General features: G+C 40.5%; 1 protein-coding gene across 1 annotated transcript in view; it reads left to right on the forward strand.

Annotated features, from left to right (window-relative positions):
• The first annotated feature begins 14,508 nt into the window (after nt 1–14,508).
• The window catches only part of TNFRSF21 (TNF receptor superfamily member 21), a 70,055-nt gene continuing 63,293 nt past the window's right edge, over nt 14,509–21,270 (forward strand). Inside the window, exon 1 of the mRNA XM_037842848.1 lies at nt 14,509–15,037. Coding sequence (XP_037698776.1) covers nt 14,939–15,037 — 99 coding nt within the window. The 5' untranslated portion in view covers nt 14,509–14,938. The remainder of the gene's footprint in view (nt 15,038–21,270) is intronic.

Consider the following 21,270-nt stretch of genomic DNA (forward strand, 5'->3'; position numbering starts at 1 on the left):
AATGACGATAGTACAGACAGCCCGATTATAAAATGGGCAAAAGATATGAAAAGACAGTTCTCTGAAGAGGAAATACAAATGGCCAAGAAACACATTAAAAAATGTTCAGCTTCACTAGCTATTAGAGAGATGCAAATTAAGACCACAATGAGATACCATCTAACACCGGTTAGAATGGCTGCCATTAAACAAACAGGAAACTACAAATGCTGGAGGGGATGTGGAGAAATTGGAACTCTTATTCATTGTTGGTGGGACTGTATAATGGTTCAGCCACTCTGGAAGTCAGTCTGGCAGTTCCTTAGAAAACTAGATATAGAGTTACCATTCGATCCAGTGATTGCACTTCTCGGTATATACCCAGAAGATCGGAAAGCAGTGACACGAACAGATATCTGCACGCCAATGTTCATAGCAGCATTATTCACAATTGCCAAGAGATGGAAACAACCCAAATGTCCTTCAACAGATGAGTGGATAAATAAAATGTGGTATATACACACGATGGAATACTACACGGCAGTAAGAAGGAACGATCTCGTGAAACATGTGACAACATGGATGAACCTTGAAGACATAATGCTGAGCGAAATAAGCCAGGCACAAAAAGAGAAATATTACATGCTACCACTAATGTGAACTTTGAAAAATGTAAAACAAATGGTTTATAATGTAGAATGTAGGGGAACTAGCAGTAGAGAGCAATTAAGGAAGGGGGAACAATAATCCAAGAAGAACAGATAAGCTATTTAACGTTCTGGGGATGCCCAGGAATGGCTATGGTCTGTTAATTTCTGATGGATATAGTAGCAACAAGTTCACAGAAATGTTGCTATATTATGTAACTTTCTTGGGGTAAAGTAGGAACATGTTGGAAGTTAAGCAGTTATCTTCGGTTAGTTGTCTTTTTCTTACTCTCTTTTTATGGTCTCTTTGAAATGTTCTTTTATTGTATGTTTGTTTTCTTTTTAACTTTTTTTTCATACAGTTGATTTAAAAAAGAAGGGAAAGTTAAAAAAATAAAAAAGAAAAACAAGGAAAAAAAAGATGTAGTGCCCCCTTGAGGAGCCTGTGGAGAATGCAGTGGTATTAGCCTACCCCACGTTGATGGTTGCTAACATGACCACAGACATAGGGGACTGGTGGTTTGATGGATTGAGCCCTCTACCACGGGATTTGCCCTTGGGAAGACTGTTGCTGCAAAGGAGAGGCTAGGCCTCCCTATGGTTGTGCCTAAGAGCCTCCTCCCGAATGCCTCTTTGTTGCTCAGATGTGGCCCTCTCTCTCTGGCTAAGCCAACTTGAAAGGTGAAATCACTGCCCTCCCCTCTACGTGGGATCAGACACCCAGGGACTGAATCTCCCTGGCAACGTGGAATATGACTCCCGGGGAGGAATGTAGACCTGGCATCGTGGGATGGAGAACATCTTCTTGACCAAAAGGGGGATGTGAAAGGAAATGAAATAAGCTTCAGTGGCAGAGAGATTCCAAAAGGAGCCGAGAGGTCACTCTGGTGGGCACTCTTACGCACACTTTAGACAACCCTTTTTAGGTTCTAAAGAATTGGGGTAGCTGGTGGTGGATACCTGAAACTATCAAACTACAACCCAGAACCCATGAATCTCGAAGACAGTTGTATAAAAATGTAGCTTATGAGGGGTGACAATGGGATTGGGAAAGCCATAAGGACCACACTCCACTTTGTCTAGTTTATGGATGGATGAGCAGAAAAATAGGGGAAGGAAACAAACAGACAAAGGTACCCAGTGTTCTTTTTTACTTCAATTGCTCTGTTTCACTCTAATTATTATTCTTGTTATTTTTGTGTGTGTGCTAATGAAGGTGTCAGGGATTGATTTAGGTGATGAATGTACAACTATGTAATGGTACTGTAAACAATCGAAAGTATGATTTGTTTTGTATGACTGCATGGTATGTGAATATATCTCAATAAAATGAAGATAAAAAGAAAAAAAAGACAAACCCTCGGAAAAAAAAAAAAAAGAATACAAGCTTAGCAGCTAGAAGGGCCTGTGTTAAGGTTTTGATTCAGAAACTTAATAGTTGTGTAACCTTAGATATATTATTAAATTTCTTTAACTTTGAGTTCTTCTTGTTTGTATATGTGGATAAAAATAACCCAGCTCACAAATGTATAGACTGACTATCGTTACCCAGTAAGTTGTATAACTTATAGTTAGCACCTCTCTCCCTCCCTCCCCCCCTGCCTTCCTTCCTTTCTTCCAATTTTTTAGGACTGTATGTCATTCCAAAGATATTTAGAAGGTACAAAATATACTAAAAAGATTTTAATTAAAATGTTGCCATTTTCTAGGTGTCATAACAAACCAGTAGTAATAAGGAGAAGGATAAGTGATAGAGAAAGAGGGGCAGGGGGAGGGAAAGGGCAGGAGGAGAAAAAGGAAGAAATGAGAGAAGGAAAAGATATAGTTTTTCCTCTTGTTTTTTTTCAAGATTATAAATTTCTGAGTACAAGTTTTCGAAACATGTTTTTATATCAACTGAAGTCAATATGTTCCAGAAACAGTTTGTCTTTATCACTAATCTTGAATTAAATTGGCAAAAGTTTATCAAGCTCTTGTATGCAGAGCACAGGTGCGGCAGGGTGATATAAACAAATGAGAAAGGACTCTATTTTCAAGTGGCTTGTACTTTAGGTGGAGCACATAAAATCTTATAAAAATAACTATAATGCAAAGCAGACACTGATGCATAAAAAGCGCATATGTCTAGAATAAGAAAAATCTAACTGTCCTTTGCAGGTGTGCTTAAGATTTTTGTATCTAAGGAGGATGCAAGGCTGGTACTATGTACAAGAGCTCAGGTCTAAGCCTTCATTCTCTCTAGCCTGAGCTATTTCAGTAGCCTCCTAACTAGTTTCCCTGTTCCCCTACAGTCTGTTCAGCAGCCAGACTGATGCCAGTAAAACATAATCAGACCCTGAAACTCCTCTGCTGCGTGGGTCTTGACGATGGTTCCTGAGGCTTCACAGGATCTGGTCGCTGTTAAGTCTCTGACTTTATCTGCTGCCACTCTCCCCTCTGCTCTAACCCCTGGTACCTTCTTGCAATTCCTCCAAAGCTTGGGGACACTTCTGCCTCAGGGCTTTTGCATGTGCTGTTACTGCTTGGGTCTGTCCTTCACTTTCCTTGGATCTTAATGCAAATATTGCCTGCTGAAAGAGACCTTGCTTGAACACCCTATTTAAAATTGCAACTTCTCTCTCTGCTTTGCACTCATCACTATCATATGGTATAAATACTTATTTATTATTATCTGCTTCTCACCCCTGGAATGTGAGCATTTGGCACACGGTAAGTGCCTAACCAGTATCTGAAATGAATAGACTGTAAAGGAATAGAACAGAAAGAAAAATGATCTTTCAATAATTTGGATATATAATGGCTGGGAGCTGTGTATATAGTGCATTTAGAGAGCTGTCTTCAGCACAGTTGATTGGTAAAGGGGAGATGGATTTTAGATTCTTCTCTGATCTGGATAAGGCTGCATTTCTCAAGCTGTTTCTTTGTTCCTACCACCAACAGGTGTCAGCCCCAGGTGCTTGCATAGGAAGCCAGCTTTATTGTTTGCCTTTGTGAGGTAGGGCTGTGGCTTCCCTTTTTGAAAATTTGTTTCTCTGTAAAATGCGGTTAAAGATTCCTGCCCCATAGGACTAATATGAGATGATATTTGTGGAAATGTCTGGCATATAGTAATCACTCAAATTAAAATTTTCTGATCTGTGAAATTCCAACTTACTCCCTTCTCTGAGCTCTGCAGAGATAATACCCCATCCACAACACTGGCTTCCCCATTCTTAAATTCTGTTCTGCAGCTTGCAAATCCCTCTGTCTCAATCTACCCAGCAGGACAATTTTTAAAAGCAGCAGCAGAAATAAGAGTGAAGTTATATTTTTTAAATCATTTGTAAACATAATTATTTTATTATGGATTAAATAATTTTATGCCTTAAAATGAAAATATTTTTACAATTACATCTAAGAGAAAAATTGAGTGAAATACCAATTTAGCAACAAATAATGTCAACGTCAACCCTTACTGTTTAGAATAGTAAGTAGCTTTTCATTAAAGACAGAGTTTAACTGATTAGAGGAGTAGAAATGTAACTAGGATGGGTTTTCATCCCGATCATAAATCTGTTCATGAAAAAACAGCTTTTAGATACAAATACCCATGATGCTCATGGTTATGAAGTTTAAAAATTTAGCATTAGTTTTAGTGCTGTGAAGAGAGACAGCTAAAAACCCCACAAAATGACAATCACACTGTTGGTTAAACCTAAGGCTTTAAATATTTTAGATTTTTCAGTGAAATAATTATTTTTTTTGTCTGCTTATGCTGCTTGGGAAGTGACTTCAGGTACAGACAAGTTAATTCAATTCAGTCTAAGATGTAACAGTTCATGTAGGGTGTCCCAAAAGTCTTAGAATAGTTTTAAGCTTTAATCACTTTTAAAGTGCATATGCTAAAGACAATAACAAAAACATTTGAAAGCTTTACTATTTCAATTTCTTTACTTTTATCTATTTTGGTGAATTGTCAAATATAAATGTTTTACTTTAATTTTTTACTTCAGTCAATGTTTATCATCTTCAATCCAAGGGACAAAAAATTAAATACGTACATTCAAAAATCACAAAATTTAATGAATGTACAAAACAATTAAATCATTCAATTTTCAAATGAGTTTTGTAAGTTGGTAACATGCATACTTCTGCAGGTATTAAACTTTAAAATTGCACTAATACTTTTGGGACACCCTGTATATATACTGAGTGCTGTGGGAAATAAAAAAGTGAAAAAGATTTAATCGGGAAAAATTCTCTCCCAATAAAGAAGTCCTTTTTATCTCAGGTCTAATGTTATAAGTAGGGTGCTGTGCCTATTTGGAGAGAAGCTGCAGCCTAGAGAGAAATGACCTAGAAAGGAACATCCTGGGAGAAAGCCATTTTTTTTTTAATTCAATTTTATTGAGATATAGTCACATATGATGAAGTCATACAAAGCATACATTCAGTTGTGCACAGTACCATTATATAGTTGTGCATTCATCACCAAATTAATTTTTGAACATTTTCATTACCACACACACAAATAATAAGAATAAAAATTAAAGTGAAAAGGAACAATTAAAGTAAAAAAGAACACCGGATGCTTTTTTTTTTTTTTGCCCCCATTTTTCTACTCATTCATCCCTACACTGGACAAAGGGGAGTGTGGTCCATATGGCGAGAAAGCCATTTTGAAACCAGAACTTCGGAGCAGATGCCAGCCATGTGTCTTCCCAGCTAACAGAGGCTTTCGGACACCATCGGCCATCCTCCAGTGAAGGTACCCTGTGTTGATGCCTTACCTTGGACACTTTATGGCCTTAAGACTGTAACTTTGTAACCAAATAACCCCCCTTTATAAAAGCCAATCCATTTTTGGTATTTTGCATAACGGGCAGCATTAGCAAACTAGAACAGGTGCCAAAGACAAAGTCATCCAAAAAACCTAAAGACCCTTGAAGGGGTGAGCCAAAGTGGGTGTAGGGGTGGGGGAGCAGGGATGGCGAGGAGCAGAGACACCGTTGTCTTGGTCAAATGACTTTGCAATCCAGTTTTCTCTTGCGAATGAAGTAGTTTTTCTGTTCATTTGTCAGAAGATTTAAATGCTGCTCTTACATTTACAAAGCTGAAAGAATTGCCCTAAGAGGTGCCGAAGTATCTATTTGTTCAAAGTATCTTCTGAAACAACTAACAACTGTTATTGTGAGGTAGTCCCATGTGTATTAACCAATGAAGCCAAAAGACTTGGGTTCAAATCCTGTCACCACCACTGGCTAGTTGTGTGACCTTAGGTAAGTTACATAACTTCTTTAAGCCTCAGTTTACCCATCTATAAAATGGGAATGATAATGACAATAATATATACCCCCAAATTTTGTTGTGTGGATCAAATGAGGTAATGTGTTTAAAGAGCTTGTACGAGGCCTGGTACACAGTGAAAGTTCAATACATGCTGCTGGTTGTTAGTGTTCCTTCTGTTTATTATGCCCCAAACACTCTGCTAGCTCTCATCAGAGAGTCCAGTGCTCTTCACCTGGAATTGGCAAAAGGAGAAAACTGCTCCTTTGTTTTGCAAAATGCATAATTGAAAGGCAAGGTCCATGAAGTCAAGAGAAAGAGAAATATAAGGCTCAGCATAATAAAGTAAAATCTTTCCTCCCTAGAGTATGAAGTTTTTTCTATGCAGAATGATTTCTTGGGACAAACCCCTGAGACAGGAGTTTTGGAGAAGTCCTGGGATCCTGGGAAGAGGAGAGATGGGAGAGACCACCTTGTAGAGAGAGGCAGACTGGAGACATGAGGTGAGAATCTTCAGGACAGAGAAGGTTGTTTATCATTTTAACAGGCAGATAGATTTTCAGAATAATGGCATCTAACTTAACTTTGTGTCATGTCCGTGATCTTAACCACTACACTGTAGAACCTCCTCTGTTGAAAATCCAGCTCCTTCTTTCAGTTGAAACAAATCTTTGCTTCCTATACCCTACTGAGCTATATTTGGATCTCGTACAATGCTTACTCATTCAGTTTTTCAACAAATATGTATCAAGCACATTCTGTGTATCAGGCTCTATACCAGACATTCATTACATAGGGTGAACAACTGAAGATATTTATACTACTGACTTCTCAATTATATTTCCAAGTCCTGAAAACAGAGGTTACTTTTCTTCATCATTTTATGATTCACATTACTTAGCATAGTGCTTTGAACATAGTTTCTCAATAAATGTTTGCTGAGTTGAGTGGAAATGAATGAGAGAGCTGAAATTTTGTGATAGGTCTTGATTGATGATTCCAACTGTTAGAGATTACAGGTAGAGAAAATGGAATATACAAAATCACTTAGGAAAGTGCAAGATATGCTCTCGGAGCAGTGAGAAGTTCATGTTCTCAATAGCTAAGGGGAGTGGTGGATGATGAGGCAGAAAATGGACATCGAGGAAAGAGAAAAGAGACAGTTATGAAGCTAATGATTCAACTAAGCAAAGATGTTAACAATTTCAACTAAATTGTTTGCAGAAAGAAATGGAAAGATGCACAAAGATACAAGAGAGTTTGCTAGAGTACAAGTCTTTGCAGCAAAGTAGATGCTAGACTGGGATGTACAGGGTGTAAGAAGGCTAAGAAAAGGAGCAGTCAGGGGTGGCTTTGGGATCCAAGCCCATGGATGGGGAAGAAGTGTAGTGCCACTAAAAGAAACAGTGATAGAAAAAAGAGGCATTAGTTGATTTAGGGAAGAAATGGAGGATGGCTTCGGAAATGTGGAGTTTAGGGCCATTTTTACATTGAGGAAGAGGCATCAGGCTGAAAACACAAAATAGGTCTTGAGCAAAAGGTAGGGCCAGAGGAGAAGAGTTGGAAGTTATAACAAGTGATAATAAATGCACTTACGAAGGAGAAGGCATTGAGAAAACAAAGAATGAGGCAGAAGAAAAGAGGAGTCAGAAAATTAGACACATTCAGGTAATACTGTGAAACAAAAGCCAGCAGAGAACAATTTCAGGAAGGAATATGGAGTCAGTAGTGCCAAAAGGTGAGCAGGAGCACTGAGGCACTGAGAACTGATGATGAGTGTGTGCTGTGATGAGAAGTAAAAGCAGATTTAAGAAGGACAGAGATGTGGGTTACTTTTTTCAAGTAGTTTGTTGAGAAAAAGAAGATAGATCAAATAAAACCTCAAGATAAATCAAACAGTAACTTGAAGAGGTAGCAGGGTATCATATATTTGTTTATGCATTTGTGTATTTAAGATAGATTCTTGAACATTATTATATGATGGGGAAAACAAGAGAGTGATTTTAAAATGCAAGGTAGAAAGAAGGTACAATCCTAGAGGAGGCCTGGACAGTGAACTCAAGATCCTAAAAAGAAGGCAAGAAGGACTGGTGATTCAACCACTAAAACAGAAGTAAAGAAAGAAGAGGGAAGTAACAGAATAACTTACACTTCTAAAGAAGGAAGTGCAGGAGGTTTACATTGTGGAACCATGATCATCAATACTGATTATAAGATGAGAGTGAAGGGACATGGCAGGGGCAGAGGATTTGAGGAAAACAGAAAGAGCTTAGAACAACCACAATGTAGAACACAATGAGAAGTAGAAGATAGCAGTACAATTGCCACTAAGCAGTGAGGATCAAGCTGGGTTTAGGCAGCAAAGAGTTCTCTTAGCATGGACTGGGACTTTCTCCACCAACGCTGGGCATTCATGAGGCAAGAACTGAGAAAAGGGAGGGCAGGTCTTACTAAACTGGATGAACCTTGTAAGGTAGGAATGGCAAGTCTCAGGGTAAGGACTTCTTGAAAGATTCTGGGAGCAAGTAAAGTGACAGTGGGAGGAAGGGTGTCAGACTGGGAGAGTAGGGTGAGGTAGACAGATCAGAAGCCATGATGAGAGTAATGGTCTGGCTTAGTGGGGCTGAAAGAGAGAGAAAAGGACAGGGTGTTTGTTCAGAGAGGGAGGATCTTAGATATTGAAATGGCAGTGTCATGTCTTCCTTGTTTGTACCTCTGCTTGTGTGGCTTCTCTGGATCAGAAACCTAATCAATTTCTTTGAACACAAATATTTTCCATTTTCATGAATTTTAATCCGTTCAACCTTGCCCAATACTCAAACTCGCAACAATCTTCTTTCTCCTATCCATGTAGAGCTTGGACTACACGTCTTGGTACTCAATTACATATGGTCCTGTGTGCTTTTATTCTATTCGTCTTATCTATTTGATGTTGTTGTGAGCTTCTGGAAGGCAGAGAACTTGCCTGATATTCTGCCTGCAACCCGGCCTCGTAGCCCAGCCCTCAATAACTGGGCCAAAGCAAGACCTCAATAACTACTTGGGGATTGAACAGAAGAAAGGAGATCAGAGAGTCAGAGGGAGCTGGTGAGAAAGGTAGAGAAGACAATGACTTGATAAAGTTCAAACTGGACGAACAGCTCCTGAACAGAAGCTATTTGTGTTCCATGATCCTTCCACATCTCCCATTTTCTGCTTGGATGTTTCCTTCCCCAAATATTTCCTTCTTCAATCTTCTCACCTTTCCTCCTTCAAATAGCTTGAACTCCTCATAGCCAGGAGAATGTATGCCACATGAGACAATTAGCACCCTAGAATTTCAGTTGTAGAAAGGATCATAAATGATCACTTAATCCATGTTCATCATTTTGCTCATAGCTGACTAATGCCAGAGGCAAGATTAGAAACCAGGTCTCCCAATAATTACACTTTTCCTGACACCACATTGCATAATATCCAAGTAAGCAATTTTTCTATTTCAATTCCAAATTCTAACGTCTTTGAAGAAATGTCAAACTTTCAAACCCAATGCTTCCTCTCTATAAGATAGTTTATGAAATATTATCCTCTCCAAAAAAGAACTGGAGAAGGGGAGTTGATTTATTGAGTACATACTAAGGGACAAGTCCTATGATGGAAATGTTACACATTTTTTTAAATCATTTATTCCTTATATCACCACTATGAGATAGTCCTTAAACTGCTTTACAAATAGATAAATTCAAAGAGATTAAAAGACTTGCTCAAACCTACCCAATTAATAAGTGGTAAGGCAGAGATTTGATTCAATAGCTGATGGATTCCCAAACCTATGTCTTTTGATTAAATCTTCTGTCTTCCATCAAGGAAAGGGAGGGTTGAAGAAAGAGGTCTATTTTCTTATCAATTCTCCCATCAAGAGTGGGAAAAGCTATGGCAAAACTAAAGTGTTATAGGTGCACATTCTGGAAGTGGATGGGTGGTGGACAATTCAAGGTGAGCTCCAATTTTCAAAGTGCTATAACTCTTGCAGCACCTATTCTCTCCTTTAGAGAAGAGAAATAAATCCAATTACCTTACTGATAGTGGAAGTGACAAAAAGGTGTCAAACCTTTGAGAGATTAACCATTTTATTATTTTAATGATCCTTTCTTATCATCCAAGAGAGAACTTCTGGAATTAAGGCTGCTTTGCAATTCTATCCCTATTTAATCTTATCCAAGAGTGTCATCTTTATAACATGTCACCATGGAGACTTGATCAAACTCATGCTCATGCACTCAGTCTTACAATCTGTTGCTGAATTGTTGATACTCTCTCTTACGCCAAAAAACAGAAGGTTCTTAGATGAATTCTTTTAAGGAAATAGCTGTGGACAAATTGTTTAACCCAAGTCTGGGACAAGGCACTTTAGTAATGCACAAGATTAAGCCTATAATTATTTACGTAACACAATTCAGAATATTTGAATTAAAGCTTGGAAAAAGAAAAGAAAGATCAGATTTGTTAACTATTCCATTGCTTATCAAAAATTCCATGTATGTTTCATTCAACAAATACTGAGCCAAGTAAATACCTCATATCTTTACTATGGAAATATGAAGATGACTAAGATGTGGACTTTACACTCAGAGAGCTCAAGATCTGGCCAGGGACACAGGGAAGTAAACTAACAGTTGGATAATATTCTATCATGTTATAACAGAGCCAAGAGGTAAAAAAACAAAAAACAAAAAAACTGGAGAAATGGGGGTAGGGAAGGTGACGAGAGGAAATTAGGAAAGGATTCTCAGTGGAGGTGCCAATTGAATTTAGTTTTAAAGGGCAGATTCATAGGAATTCAGTAAGCAGAGGGGGGAAAATGAAAAGAAAATAGCACCTAACTAAGGCTTGGAGATGTGATAGGATCAAGGTAGCTAAGAAACACAATGATCTAATGGAATTAGTATGTAGAACCTAGGATAGGGATTTCTAGAGATTGGTAGGCAGTGGGGATGGAAAACAAAGCAGGGTAGGAGGTAAAAGACATAATGTGGCTTGCTTGTGCATGTTTATTTGACCCTGTAGCAATGGGGAGTGAATGGATCATAGTTCAAGTAGGACTTGAACTTCAAATTGAGCATAATGAGGAAACTTTGCCAGGCTTCTGGCAAGGGAAGGACATGATCAGATTTGGGTTCTAAAAAGCTCACTTTCCTGAGGGTGTAGGAAGTGATTTATTATGGGGCTCAGAGGTCCATGCAAAATCAGATGCAGGGAAACCAAACGTGAGGTTTGTGTAATCCTCTATGTCAGAGGTATAGATCAGAACTAAGGCAGAAGGAAAAGGGATATAGAGGAGAGGCAAGGGAACAAAATGAGAGACCACTGAGCTAGAATTGGCAGACTTTGGTGACGACTGAATGAGAGGGATGATGGATAACTAAGTCCCAGTCAATGAGAAGCCTTTCCAGAAGGCACACATGATAATTCTGTTTACATACCATTGATCAGAACTTTAATCATGTGGCCATACCTAGGACCACTGGAGGCTGAGAAATGTAGTCTTTTGTTCTGGGCAGAAGAAAATTGGTGTGGACCTATAATGGGGGACAATGAGCAATCTCTACCATCCATATGTGTATTACAGCTGTAGTATTTTAGTCATCTTTTTACCTTTCTTCTCCCCCAGACTGTGAGTTCCTCAAACACGAGGAACTCACGAGGTTGAAATTGAATATCCATTTTGAGAGATGAAAAAATTCAATCTTGTTTACTACCAACATTTAAATATGTGTCCCTCTGTACTAGTGATAGATTGTGGATAATTTGAATCAAGATGGGATTTGAAGCTTTGTTACTTTGAACTAAAATATTTAAATAGTTTTCATTTCACTTTGGAAACATTCTTCAACCATTGATTGACAAACTAACTGCTGCATTTTCAATATTGTCACTTAGATATGGATATTTTCTAGGAAAGGAGAGAAATGTAACAATGCATGAGGAAGTTTCTCTTCAAGGTTCAAGGAAAGAGAAGTGTTGCTAAATTATAGTTATAGCCAAAATCCAGAGGCCCAAATAAATAAATAAGGCCTAAATTTGTAAGACCAAAGTCATCTTTGCCATAAAATCGCTCTACCCCCAACCCCCAACGCCTAATGACACCCCGGCTTTGGGCTTTTTCTATTTCTAGCAGGGCTGCACGATTCTAGTTTCCCAGCCACAAAATCATCATCCTTCTTCTTCCTTAGTACCTTTCCAATCAACTTGCTTTTTTATCCTACTTTCCCCATTTTCTCTGTCCTTCCAGTTAAAAACCTAATACTACATATCTAGACACTGGAGTATCACGAGAACTATTACTCTGTCTTCAGTTTTTTTCTTATTTGATTTCTCCTGCACACTTTTAGCAACTCTAGTACAGTCTCAATTTTTAAAAATGTAAATAACCATTTTCATATTGAAAATAACAATTTTTTCACATTCTGAGACGTGACTACTTTAGGCCACATCCAGAATTGAACCATAAAGTACTGGCAGGAATTTGATGGGAATAAGAGTGAGCATGCAAAAGGTGTAGGAATCAGCTGAAAATAGGCTTGAAGGGAGGAAGAGCATGAAATTTGTTTAATCAACAGTAAGATTGTTTCATTTCAACATCTACTGAGTATCTGTTATGTGCCACATCAGGAAACTCAAGTCAGATTCCTTTATCTGAGGACTATGCATTTGACCTCAAATCTCTTCAAATAAAAACTATACTTTCTTTATAAGATAGTTTTAGGAAGACAGATAGTTGAGAAAAGACTTCTCATACCTGTATCATAATCCAAACTCTGAATTTGCCAAACTCCATGGAGCAAATCAATCAGATTTTACCTTGAGAAAGAAAGTTCTTAATATAAGTTTCAGTACAAAGAATTAATGGGTTGGCATTTTGGTTTAACCGAGTAATCAAGTCAAGTCATTCAAAGTTATAAATACTAACAATTTTTTGACCTTTTTTTCTTTATCACATCATTGTGTCTTCTTTTAAAAAGAACTTATAATAGTATTGACCAGTCATTTGAATTTTTGGAGAAATAATTGAAACCGTTATGCATGGGGACATAGCTCATGTCCCTCTTTTGAACTTCTGGAAACTGGGAAAGGATATCAAGTCTGAACAGCATCTTTTCCCCAGAACTCCATATTTTGTGGTAATATTTTCCAGAACCTCTTTGAAATTTGCCATAGGTTATATTTTATGGCTTTTTTTCCTCTAACATTTATGGACAATCCTGTTTGTTACCGAGTGAATGTTTGAAAGGGTAGATTGGAATTAGTCCTCAACTTCGTGTTTTCAGCTTCTTCCACAGTGTGTGCAGAACAAAAGCCAAAGGATGACATGTTAATAAGAAATCCACTAGTTGGCCCTTCTGCCTTAGTAGGTTAACTTTAGGGGTACTGGCTATTGGGTCTTGTGGAGATAAATGAAAAAGTGTGTTTTTCATGAAGTAGAAGGGGCCAGGGAGAATCAGAATAAGGCCGGCACCGTAAGAATCACAATTGAGTGGTATAGACTGGATGGTTAAAGAGGTCATTTCAGTATGGTGTGCCATATTTGCCAGTACTTAGATAATGGACATATGATACCAAAAATGGTGGCCACAGTCAGGAGACTCTGCTCCCTGCTGGTGAAACAAAGACAAGGATGCTAGGTCCTTTCTCACATTTGGAGGTCTGGGAGATGTCAGCCATCCAAGAGAATACCCTGGCAGCTGTTAAAGCTGAAGAATGTGCTACCTTTCTTCTACCCACCCACGTTCCTGCTCCTCTCCCCAGGCCTTTGGAACGCATCTCAAAAAAAAAAAAAAAAAAAAAAAATTAACACTTTTTGGAAAAGGGTGTGATAATCTGATCCAAAACTCTGGATCCTTTAATTAGGAAAGTACACATGCACATGCTTAAAAGAGTTCACATGCCTCTCTAACACCATCCACAAACCCAAATCCATGAACTCCAGATTTAGAGCCTTAGTTTGAGTTTCCTTAACAGCATTAAGTTCAGAGGTTCTCAAACTTTGCCTATATTAAAATCACCTGGGAATTTTTAAAAATGCTATTTTATTGAAATATATTCACACACCACCTAGAAAACTTTTAAAAGTCCCAGTGCCATGGCCCAGGCCATAACCCGTTCCAATTAAGTCAGTCTCTGGGAGTGGGACCCAGGGATCGATATATCGCACTGTATTTAACTCTTCAGTTGATTCCAACTGAAGTTGCCAAGTTTGCGCACCAAGGCACTCATCTATTTTCCGCAAGCAGGTGACCTAAGAGAGTTGTCTGTGGTCGTTAGCTGTTCTTAATCTTTACGTCAGAAAAAAAATAGGCGGATGCCGCAGACATGTCAGCGAAACAATTTATTTAGAATTAATTATTTCTTTAGAAATAAAAAGGAAATTTTGGTCGGGGTGGACACGACTTCTCAGCGCTTTCCCGGGGTTAAACAAGCAGCTGCAGTTTCCTCAGCGAACGCCAAGGGGCACCCTCTCCTTCACGGCTCCACCTGGAACGCCTTCCCTTTTACCACCGCACAAAGAGCCCGGCCTCCTCCTGGGTGACATCACAAAGGGCCAAGCCCCCGCCCCTTCGGCGCCACCACGTGTGTCCCCTCACCCGGCAGCCGCCCGGCTCAGTCCCTCGCCGGCTGGTCCGGGCAGCAGAGGAGGGTGGGCGTCAGCGGCTGGAGGTTTCGCTATGGGAAGTTGCTCCTTTGCTCTCTCGCGCCCAGCCCTCCTCCCTGATTCTCCGCAGCCGCTGTCGGAGGAGAGCACGGGGAGGCGCGGGCTGGAGCCGCCGCTGCCTCTCTCTGCCCGGGCGGCCGCGCCGCTGGGCAGGTGCTAAGCGCCCCCGGAGCCTCCCTCGCCGCTTCCCTCCTCTGCCCGGCTGCCCCACTGCCACAGTGCCTATGGGGTGTTGGAGGTAGATGGGCTCCCGGCCCGGGAGGCGGCGGTGGATGCTGCGCTCGGTAGAAGCAGCCTCCGATTCCAGCTGCCAGGGGGCCGCGCGCCCCAGGCGCCCCTGCGAGCCCCTGGCCCAGCCATGGGGATCTCCAGGAGCAGCAGCACCGCCGACTTCACCTCCTGCAGCCGCATCGCGGGTCGAGCCGGAGCCACGATGATCGCTGGCTTGCTTCTCCTGGTGAGCGCTCTGGGAGACTGGGAGCGGCGGCGGCGCGGGAGCAGAACGCGCGGCTTTTCCGGAGCTGGGCGGGACCGGGGCCGGGGCTGCGGGAGCCACCGACCTGACTGGCTAGGCTGCAAGGCTAGCCAGGGCAGAAAACACACCCGAGGACCCCGACGGGGTTGCCTGGGGTAGCCGTAGGGCCCGGCCGGTGTTTGGGAATGAAGGCGAATTGTTTTCCTTCCAGTCTGGCTGCGCTGGGAGAGGCACTGGAGGTGGTCGCCCGGCTCCCTGCTCATTTCAGTTTTTTTCCGCTACGCGGTCCACCTCTTGGCCCTGCACCCCATACCCATCGGCCGCGGCCTCCTCCGCATGGCTTGGGGCCGCGGTTGCAGTGTGGGGAGAAGAGAACCAGCCGCGGCCACTGCTTTGTTGCAGCTGCAGTGTCATGTCGGGATGCTACCGCAGTGGGAGAGAGTGGTACCAGGTGCGCGCCGGACACTGAAGACCGGTGGTTGCATCAGTGCCTGGAATTCAGGAACAGGGCTCTAGCCGCCCCCTCCTCCATCCCACTCCCACCTCTTCTCCCTCTTGGCTGGGGTTGGTCCCAGTATCTGCAGGCCAAAAAATCCTAAAACCCGCTTCCAGGCGCCTCCGAAGTCCCGGCTGCCAGCCAGCCCGCGCTCTGACACTCGAATGGGGGGAGGGGAAAAGAAATCTACATAAAGAACGATGAATTCTTTCTCCAGCCTGTCCGGTCCCTCGTTACCTGCTACTAGGCAGGTGACCCTGCAGGATGGTGCAGGCTTCTTCAGCACCCAAGCTGCATCCGCATCTGGGCGTGCCCTGTACTTAGTTCTCCATCTGGGCAACGCCTGAAACCATGCTTAACCCAAAACTTCTAACTTACCCCAAATCTCTTCTCTTCTTTCCAAATGTTCCCGTGGGTGGGGTGGGGGCAGGTGGTGGTGGAGGGAAGATGGAGAAAGGTGAATAAGCTGGAAGAAAATTTTGTTGGGCTCAAACCCTTGAGCCACTATAAGCTTCCCATGTCTATCTTTTGGTCCCTGCAGTAGGGGAGGGTGGAGATTCTTAGCTAAAAACAAAAAGATAAAAAAAGCAAACAGAAAAAACCAAGAGTCTGTCTTCAGGGCAGGGCTGTGTAAGGGAAAGGCAGGCTTGCTGTCTCCTTCCCTGTACCAGCTTAGGGCTTGGCTGGGCCAGATGGGCTCAGCTCCTGGGACACTGCAGTTGCTATGGGCAGAACATTCATCCTACAGACATTCTGGTTCCCTGTGTGAGTATGTTTTAAGGGGAAGGGAGAGCCACTGAAGAAAAGTTAGTTGCTGTTGGCACTTACAGTGAGGCAATTCCCTGTCTCCTTTCTGAGATTCTTTTCTGCCCATTTGTACAGTAAATAAAAAGACCAAGGTTTGTGTCCTTGAAACAACTGTGGTGGATGTAAGCAGTAGGGGAGTCTCTTCTGGGTAGTGAACCTGGATTTGCCAATTTTGGTGTGACAGAACCCCATCTAAGTCCATGGGAAACACCCACTCTTGGGTTTTCCTTCCCCACTGGTGGCCTTAGGTCTACTACATTACCCCACCACGTGTTTGTTGGGTCTCTCCCACACATCTGATTATTTTAATCCCTATAGAGTCCATTCCCAGGTTAAATCTTGAAAGAGTATGTGATATTTCATTTATTTTACCTTTTAGCATGAGATAGGTGTTAAAGTAAGGTGTCGATGTAATCAAATTGCTTTGACTAATAACCAAGAAAGAACCAGCTCCCTTTCTTAAACCATCCAGCTCACCTTACATAAAAATTATGCACTAGTTTTGCAACTGAAGAACTGAGAAGTTAAGGGTTGACTGTAGAAAGAACTGAAATTCATAGTGGGGCACAGAAGCAATCTCAAGGTGTTACCTAATATAAGATTCCTTTACTCTTCTGATAACTATAATAAAAAAGCTTCTCTTATTATCGTGGAATGGTGTGGAGTTACTGCATTCGTCCTTAAGGGTGATTGAGAGGATATGCTGGGGATTATCAGTGACTTTTGCCATAGCACCCAACCAGGCTTGGAAAGAAATACCTTTGGTTTTTCCCAAACCCCTGGACAGTCTTTGTTAATATGTAAAATGATGATCTCAAGTTCTAAGGATAATTTATCCTGTTTGGATGCTTTGCCACATGAAAATGACAGACACTGGGCATTGGAGGTCAGGTAAACGCTGCAGGGTGCTCAGAACACGGAGGGCAGGCAGATTAGTGACCTACCTCTATATTGCACTTAGATTAATAATAATACCAATAAAATGCCATGTTTCTTATTAAATTGTTATGCTTTCAGTTAACACTCTTCCTTCAAATACCCCTTTTTTGTGTGACAATATTTATCTTTCTGACACTTTTTTTTGTTGTGATAGACTAGCTGCGTGGAGAGTTTACTATAAGCTTTTTAAAACTACTAATTGATGTACTAAAATATATAAATATAAATATAAATTGCTGCATAGTTTATATACAGTATGTCACCTGGGAAGCAGGTAGTGTTATTGCCATTTTATTGATGAGAAAAAGGAGGCTCAAAGAACATCAGTGGTTTGTCCTGGGCCACACAGTTAGGAAGTGATGACAGGGTTGGGGGCCCAGGTCTGCTTGAGTCTTCAGCTCATGTTCTTTCTCTCCCCTGTTCCACGCTGCCTGTTTAACATGTCCAGACTGCTACATGATGAAATGTAACCTAAGAAGACTCACTGGGGGAAAGCTGGGACTGGTGGTTTGGTTTGTTGCAGAACATAAATGAGAATTACATGAATATCTTTGGAAGGAAGTGTTCTTGCTTCTTGTACTTCTGTTCCTGCTAAGTTGAGGCATTGGTATGGTATTAGAAAAGTAAAACACAAACTGAAAGAGGAAATATTATATGTTCCAAGCCACAAGTCTGGAGACAAGATAGAGACCTTAAGGATTGTGCCAGTGTTACGAAATGCCCTAGAAGGGCTTGCCCAATGTGACACAATAGTCAAAGATGCCCCTTGCCCTCAGGTAGCTTGCTATGACTGAACAGATATAATGTTGGCAGTCAGAAAGGAGAGGAGCCATAATTGATAAGAAATGAGATCTGCAGTTTTGGAAACTTCTATTCTGCATGTGTAAAATCTAGATAAAGGATCATTTGCTGTAAGAGCCAGCCCAGCTATGTGCTTGCCTAGAAGGTACTAAATATTAGTGTTTGTCACTGCATCTGAGACTGGACAGGCAGCTTAGTGCCAACTTTGATCTTCTGTTATTGAAGTTAATTTCAATACCTTTAATAACATCTCACTTGGCATCTCACTTTGGCTACTTGACTCGGCAGGTGTGGGGTATTCCAGTGGGGCTGTTAGCGTCAGGACTTGGTGGCAAGTTTAAGTAGAATTTTGAATTAGAGCTGATGTTATTGTGTTCAAAACATTGTTTTCTTTCTTTGTACCTTAACTCCACAATTTTAGAGGGTAAAAGCTGGAAGGGAGTGTAAAACTCAACTGATCTAATATCACACATTTTTTTTTTCATTAGAGAAGTTGTGTTTATAAAACAATCATGCATAAAATACAGGATTCCTGTGCACCACCCCATCACCAGCACCTTGCATTGGTGTGGAACGTACTATTAATGACAGCACTTTTAAAATAATTGTACCGTTTTTATCAGTAGTAACCTTTGTTACAATTGATAAAAGGTTATTAAAATAATTCTATCATCCATTATTTACATTAGGTATATTTTTCCCCATATACCACCCTATTACCACCTTGTATTAGTATTGTACATTTTTTATTATTCATGAAAGAACATTCTCATACTTGTACTGTTAACTATATTCCATTGTCTACAGTAGGGTTCACTGTGTTGTATAGTCCTATTTTTTATCTTTTAATTTTTATTCTATTAATATATATTACCTGAAGTTTCCTCTTTTAATCACATTCACTTATACTGTTCAGTGCTATTGATTATGCTCCCAATAATGTGCTACCATCACCGCCATCCATTTCCAAACCTTTACCATTGGCCTAAATAGTAAATCTATAGAAATTAAGCATCAACTCCCCATTCTCGAATTCCAATCTATTTCCTGGTAACCTATATTCTAGATTCTAACTCTATGAGTTTGCTTATTATAATCAGTTCATAATAGTGAAATTATACAATATTTGTCCTTTTGTGTCTGACTTACTTCAGTCAACATAATGTCCTCAGTGTACATCCATGTTGTCCATGCATCAGGACTTCATTCCCTTTTATACCTGAATAATATTCTGTCATATGTATTTACCACATTTTGTTTATTCATTCTTTGGTTGATAGACATGGGATGCTTCCATCTTTCGGCAATAGTGAATAATGCCAGTATGAACATTGGTGTGCTAATATCTCTTCAAATCCTTGCTTTCAGTTCTTCTGGCCATATACCTAGTAGTGGTATTACTGGATCATATGGTACTTCTATACTTAGCTTACTGAGGAACTGCCAAACTCTCTTCCACAGTGGCTATACCATTTTACATTCCTACAAGCAATGAATTTCTCCACATCCTCTCCAACACTGGTAGTTTTCTGGTGGGTTTTTTTTTCTTTTTCTTTTTAATAGTAACCATTCTAGTAGATGTGAAATGATATCTCATTGTGGTTTTGATTTGCATTTTTCTAATAGCTAGTGATGTTGACCATCTTTTCATGTGGTTTTTAGCCATTTGTATTTCCTCTTTGGAAAATTGTCTATTCATGTCTTTTGCCCATTTTTAAATTGGGTTGTTTGTCTTTTCATTGTTGAGTTTTAGAATTTCTTTATATAGTCTGGATATGTTGTTTCCAAATATTTTCTCCCATTTTGTCTTTTCACTTTCTTGATAAAGTTCTTTGCACAAAAGTTTTTAATTTTGAGGAGATTCCACTTACCTGTTTTTTTGTTAGTTGCTTGTGCTTTGGGTGTAAGGTCTAGGACACCACCTCCTACCACAAGAGCTTTAAGATACTTCTCTCCATTTTCTTCCAAGAGTTTTACTGTCTTAAGTCTAAATTTTAGATCTTAATTTTTTTATATGATGTGAGATGGGGATCCTCTTTCATTCTTCTGCATATGGATATCCAGTTTTCCTAGCACCGTTTATTGAAGACTGTTCTTTCCCAGTTGAGTGGACTTGGCAGCTGTGCCAGTTTGAATGTATTATGTCCCCCCAAACGCCATTATCTTTGTTGTAATCTTGTGTGGGCAGACCTATCAGTGTTAGTTAGATTGTAATTCTTTGAGTGTTTCCATGGAGATGCGCCCTACCCAACTGTGGGTGATGACTCTGATTGGATAATTCCCATGGAGGTGTTGGCCTGCCCATTCAGGATGGGTCTGAATTAAATTACTGGAGCACTATATAAACTCAGACAGAAGGAGCAAGCTTGCTACAGCCAAGAGGGACACTTTGAAGAATGCACTGGAACTGAGAGGAGCTTCAGCTTACAGATACATTCTGGAGAAGGCCTTTGAAAGCAGAGTTTTGCTCCGAAGAAGCTAAGAGAGGACAAACACCCCAAGAGCTTCTAAGAGTGCCATTTTTGAGGAACTGCAGCCTAAAGAGGAACGTCCTGGGAGAAAACCATTTTGAAACCAGAACTCTGGAGCAGACACCAGCCATGTGCCTTCCTAGCTAACAGAGGTTTTCCGGACACCATTGGCCATCCTCCAGTGAAGGTACCCGATTGTTGATGACTTACCTTGGACACTTTATGGCCTTAAGACTGTAACTGTATAACCAAATAAACCCCCTTTTATGAAAGCCAGTCCATTTCTGGTGTTTTGCATTCCAGCAAACTAGAAAGCAAACTGGAAAGCAGCCTTGTCAAATATCAATTGGCCATAGATATGAGCGTCTATTTCTGAACTCTCAATTCTATTCCATTGGTAAGTATATCTGTCCTTATGCCAGTACAGTGCTGCTTTGACAACTGTAGCTTTGTAATAGGCTTTAAAGCCAGGAAGTGTGAGTCCTTCCACTTCATTCTTCTTTTTCAAGATGTTTTTCGCTATCTGGGGCCCCTTATCCTTCCAAATAAATTTGATAATTGACTTTTCCATTTCTGCAAAGTAGGCTGTGGGAATCTTGATTGAGATTGAGTTGAATCTGTAAATCAGTTTGGGTGGAATTGACATCTTAACAATATTTAGTCTTCCAATCCATGAATACAGAATGTCCTTCCATTTATTT

Source organism: Choloepus didactylus, chromosome 7 (genome assembly GCF_015220235.1).
Source record: "Choloepus didactylus isolate mChoDid1 chromosome 7, mChoDid1.pri, whole genome shotgun sequence".
Classification (NCBI taxonomy): domain Eukaryota; kingdom Metazoa; phylum Chordata; class Mammalia; order Pilosa; family Megalonychidae; genus Choloepus; species Choloepus didactylus.